This window comes from Poecilia mexicana, unplaced genomic scaffold (assembly GCF_051168715.1).
Source record: "Poecilia mexicana isolate PSO_F unplaced genomic scaffold, ASM5116871v1 scaffold_1, whole genome shotgun sequence".
Lineage (NCBI taxonomy): Eukaryota > Metazoa > Chordata > Actinopteri > Cyprinodontiformes > Poeciliidae > Poecilia > Poecilia mexicana.
Genome location: NW_028263370.1, coordinates 15,043,312 through 15,048,689, shown reverse-complemented (window position 1 = coordinate 15,048,689; position 5,378 = coordinate 15,043,312). Strand labels below are relative to the sequence as shown.

Genomic DNA, 5,378 nt, shown 5'->3' with positions numbered 1-5,378 from the left:
TTCATTTGAATTCACTGCTCTCCAATAAACACATCGTTTACTGTTGGAATGTGAAACAGTGTGAAAAAGGTGATAATTTGGCAAGGTGCTGTAAAATTCATTGAGACTGCATAGAAGATGTAATGTAACTTTTGATGTTGTTTTCGAGTTTCAGTAATGAGCTGTTTACTGACTTAAAGTTCACCTGAAATTTAGAGTGGAGTTTTGCAGAGCAAAGTGCACCATTAACTATTTTATTTAGGGGCATCAGAGTGACTTTGTGGACTTACATTTGTGAATACATGTTTCCTTTCCCTTCACATTATGAAGTTTGTGGTTATGATTTGAAAAAATGTAAAAAAGAAAGTTTTTGATTCAATGAAAAGATGTTCAGTGAGGTCGAAGACCCACTTGTAAACAAAAAAGATGGTTTACACTATTTTTTTTAATCAGAATTTTAACGTTAAAGAGCAATCTAGAATGAGTTTACCTTGGGGATCATTTAAAAAAATACATTAAATACAAACTACATGACAGTTTTAGAAACAATAAAACAACCAAGAATTTAAACACTAATAATGGCGTGTCAGAGGCTTATAATGAACTTTATTTATCATTTGTTACGCATAAATAAAGTGTTGGGCGCCGCTCTGTTTTTGTTTCTCTAGATTTTATTTATGAGTATTGAATTAAACAAGGTTTTGTACAAATGAACGCCATACTATATGCACCAAACAAACAAACAAACAAAAAAAGGAGAAAGGAAGCGAATTTGGGTTTTCCACTCATTTCATCAAAATGTGTTTGACTTGTTTGTATTTTAGGGTTTTCAAATAAAGGGGTGTAGATATAAATGCAGGTCACACTTTTTAAATGTTTATTTGTAAAAGTAAATTGAAAACTGTGTAGCCTTTCTTGGGTTTTCCAAGTCAGTGTGTCAGACTTGGGGGACATTTTATTCAGAGATATCACTAACTGGACTAAATACAAATGCACATCAAACTTTTGTGATTTCTATTTGCTAACTGAAAATGGAAAGTGTATCCTTTGAGATTTCCAGATGCATGCGGGGAAATTTGGAAACTAATTTCGCGGTATCAAAATGTGTTTCACTGGATTTAAGGGAAAGAGTGAAGGTCGGCTCAAAATTTTTACAACCGTGTGGACTTCTTCAGCATTTCCTATAATCGATGTGGCAGATTTGGGAGCTATGTTCATTGTACCAAGTACTACAATTGGCCCACTACATTTTTCATTTCACGATTGATATATTTTTTTTTTTATGTTTTATTTTTTTCTGGAAATGACTGAGCCATAACTCTCCCCGCGATTGCTTATTTGTTTGAACCATGTTAACACGTCCAACAAAGATGGCCTTCTCCTGCCTCTAAATGGACGCACTGTACACTCATCTAAACTACTCCAAGGTAAAAAATCTCACCTCTCCTCTGCTGCAAATCCAACAGTGATGGGCACTGAGCTCTGATACGCGTTTCGGTCCACTTAGTCAACATCTACGTGGCTGAAGAACCAATCAGAGCGCAGCACTGTGCCCCGAGGGGCGGGGATTAGCCGTGTTCTGGAATGCTGTCTCTTTGGGAATGTTTTCCAGTTTCAATCACTTTTTTTTCCTCCCAGTCCTTCTCACAAGGCGCTCTTTAAGCTCCGCTGTTGCCACACAGAGCAGCCATTCATCGGCTCCGCAGTCAGCCACACACACCACCACTGGACATCTAAATTGGTAGGTTATGTAATTTTATAATGCAACATTTCGGACATAAATGATATCGATATTTATGTGTAACGTACAATAGTCATTTACACTGGAACGGATTTGGCATTAATTTGTATTTAGCATAAAATTGTATTAGACATTTTGGATTATCTTTGGAAATGTTACATTTCACCTGTTATAATTGCCTGAAGTAAACAGCAAGTTTTTGGTTCATAGAAATTTTAGCTTTTATAACATTTATTGTCAGATTTTTAATCGAGTTAAACTTTCCTCTCTTTTTTGTTTCATTTTAGCTGCTATTTAAAAAAAAAGTAAAACATAAAAAAGGACCGGACATCGAGAAAGGATATTTGGACTCATAATTATGACTTTTCCCAAGAAGAGTCAGAACTAATCATTAATTGGTGACACTATAAACTTTTTAACAGGTCAATATCTAGTAAAAGAGATTGTTTTTTTTATTTATTTAAAACATACTACTGCATTAAAAGTGCTTTGTCAGTGTAATAAGCAAACAAATAATAATAATAATATAAGAAGAAATATAGAAACTATGTCGGGAGAGGAGCACAGCCTGTCAGAGTCAGAGCTGAGTCCCGTGGGGTCAGACGACGGCCACTCGCTGTCACCGAGTCAGCCCGGAGCGCCACACGGCCCGGACTCCCCCCTGAGCGGCCCGCCGCAGCAGCTCACCGCGCTCTGCGTGGCGGATGCGGGCAGCGAGGACGGAGGCAGAGCGAGGGCCAAGTCGGAGGAGGAGGACGATCGCTTCCCGATCGGGATCAGGGAGGCGGTCAGTCAGGTTTTGGACGGATACGACTGGACGCTCGTGCCAATGCCGGTACGCGTGAACAACGGGAACAAGGCGAAGCCCCACGTGAAGAGGCCCATGAACGCGTTTATGGTGTGGGCGCAAGCCGCGAGGAGGAAGCTGGCAGACCAGTACCCCCACCTACACAACGCAGAGCTCAGCAAGACCCTGGGCAAGCTGTGGAGGTTCGTATGAGCGGAGGAGCAGGGCAAGCCCTGCATGTCATCCATGTCTTTCGGGATGTAATGCAAAGGGATGATGATGTGCTTACACTTGAGACGCTGCACGCGAGCTGCATTTCTTTTGAGTCACAAATAATAAAGAGGCATTCACATTTTGAGTTGTTTCATTTTACATTTGTAGAAGTTGTACTTAAGCGGTCTCAAGAAACGTATAGGATTTAATCTGTCCTCGTTTTTCTCGCCCCCAGACTGCTAAACGAGAGCGACAAGAGGCCATTCATCGAGGAGGCAGAGAGGCTGAGAAAACAGCACAAAAAGGACTACCCAGACTACAAGTACCAGCCCCGGAGACGCAAAAATGGCAAACTGACCCCAGCCAGTGAGTCCGACAGCCAGGGGGAAGGGGAGGCCAGCCACTCCCAGTCCCATTACAAGACCCTACACCTGGATCACAATGGTGGGGCTGGGTCTCCCCTGGGTGACCTGCACCACCACCACCACCACCACCATCACCATCATCCCACAGGTGTGTAGATCCTGTATCCTGGCGCACAAAGCCAAGATATGTATCAAAATTTAAAAAGATATATTTTAAAGCTAGTCCTCCCAAATTATGGACATTGATGGATATGTCTTTGATAACAATGTAGGGCCAAGTAAAAATATATAATTAAACTTTATAGCACATAAATCATGTTCTAATTTAGTCTCAACTTAAACCCTAACCATAAACCTTTAACCCTGACACAAGGTTTGTTTAGAAATATGATTCACCTCAATTATCTTTCATATGTATTTAGACCTTAATTGATGTCTTTATGTAGACTTCTCTTTACACTTCACTTTCAGATACATTTTCACTTTGCTTAGATGGAAGTCGCCTCAACCAAATGAACCCTCAATTCTTTCCAATTTCACGCACCTACACAAGCTATTGCTTAAAAAAAAACATATATTGCAAAAATACATGAAAACAACAACAAAGCCAAAGTTCACCTGACAATGCTGGTCTCTCTTCTTTGTATCTAGGTCAGGGTCACAGCCCACCCACACCCCCCACCACCCCAAAGACAGAGCTTCAGTCTGGGAAACTGTCAGATGCCAAAAGGGAGGGCGGAACAGGAGCGGGCGGAGGATCTGGGGGTTCCAGGAGCACCCTCGGAGTTGGAGCTGAGGGGGCGTCTGGTGGTCCTTCATCGTCGAGCACCAAACCCCACATTGACTTCGGCACCATGGATATTGGCGAGATCAGTCATGAGGTGATGTCCAACATCGAGCCGTTTGATGTCAACGAGTTCGACCAGTACCTCCCTCCAAATGGTCACCCACAGAGTGGCGCCGGGGCCCCCTCGGCCGGCTCCTCCGCCTCGTCCTACGCTTACGCCCTGGCTGCAGCCAGCGGGCACTCGGCTTGGCTTTCGAAACAGCAGCAGCAGCCTCAGGCCTCTCCTTCGTCCTCGGATCCATCGAAGGCCCCCATCAAAAGCGAGTCTGCGTCCGCTAGCCACTATGCAGAGGCTTCATCCTCCCCCTCCTCAGGTACCCACGTCACCTACACCCCGCTCAGCCTCCCCCACTATGGCTCCGCTTTCCCTTCGCTGGCCTCCAGGGCCCAGTTTGAGTACGGAGACCACCAAGCCCCCGGGGCATACTACGCCCACTCCAGCCAGGCCCCAGGGCTGTATTCAGCATTCTCCTACATGGGCCCTACACAGAGGCCTCTGTACACTACCATAGGAGACCCCTCCAGCGTGGCGCCCTCTCACAGCCCCACACACTGGGAGCAGCCTGTTTACACCACACTCACAAGACCTTGAGGCAGAGCAGCTGAGCAGTGGGAAATATGGGAAGTGTGTGAGTGAATCTCTTGTATCTGTCTGCAAACATGTGGGTGTATGAATTGTATGTGTGTATCTGTGCCATATTAGTGGTTTTTACCATGTTTTTTTCTGCTTTGTTTTGTTTCTTTTAGTCACCACGATAAAAAGTGTCCACATGAGCTAACACAAAACAGAGACTCATGCAGAATGAAATGCGAATCATGGGCCCACAGCCAATCAAAAACACATCAATGTTAACAAGCGTGTGCCATCCTATTTTATTTTTTACTTTGTCATGTACAGCACTTGTATATACGTTACAAGAAGTAGAGCGAGAGCTGGGATTGGACCAGTGTTGGATTAAAGATTGACTCTGATCACACTAGGAGGTGAAAGGCTTTTAGACTGACATAATCTAATTTTATTAACCAAACTAAACGATTATTTGGTGTTTTTGTGTTCATGCAAGTAGTACATTTATTTTCATCACTGGTGTAACTATCTTCACTGATCGGCACCACTGCTATGGAGAAAAAAAAAAAAGAAGAAGCACGTTCTGTTTCATTTCAGATGTAAGATTGTTTTTTCATGGCCAAAAATGGACAGCTGAAACTTTTGTTGTTGTTGTTTTTATTCTGTAGATAGCTCAGTCTATATTTCTTCCTTTGAATCTATTTTGCTGAACTAAATAAGTGTGTATAATGGGGAAAAAAATAGGAAAAAGACAGGGAAAGAGAGCTCTTAAAGATGTAGTATTTTAATGTGTGACTCCTTGGAGATTTACCTCAGTTCTGTTTGCTTTGTGGCGATCACCTGAATTCCTGAAGAAAACAACAAAAAAAAAACAAAAA

General features: G+C 42.8%; 1 protein-coding gene across 1 annotated transcript; it reads left to right on the top strand.

The window, feature by feature from the left end:
• The first annotated feature begins 439 nt into the window (after window positions 1–439).
• On the top strand, window positions 440–5,378 carry LOC106920767 (transcription factor Sox-10-like). Its single transcript, XM_014991985.2, has 4 exons — window positions 440–1,720; window positions 2,008–2,710; window positions 2,956–3,233; window positions 3,737–5,378. The coding sequence occupies exons 2-4, from the start codon at window positions 2,268–2,270 to the stop codon at window positions 4,522–4,524; spliced, it is 1,509 nt and encodes a 502-aa protein (XP_014847471.1). The 5' UTR covers window positions 440–1,720; window positions 2,008–2,267; the 3' UTR covers window positions 4,525–5,378.

Coding starts and splice junctions, on each gene's coding strand:
- LOC106920767 (XM_014991985.2), top strand. CDS start 2,268: ATGTCGGGAGAGGAGCACAGCCTGTCAGAGTCAGAGCTGAGTCCCGTG. Junction 2,711..2,955: donor ACCCTGGGCAAGCTGTGGAG/GTTCGTATGAGC, acceptor TCTCGCCCCCAG/ACTGCTAAACGAGAGCGACA. Junction 3,234..3,736: donor CCATCACCATCATCCCACAG/GTGTGTAGATCC, acceptor CTTTGTATCTAG/GTCAGGGTCACAGCCCACCC.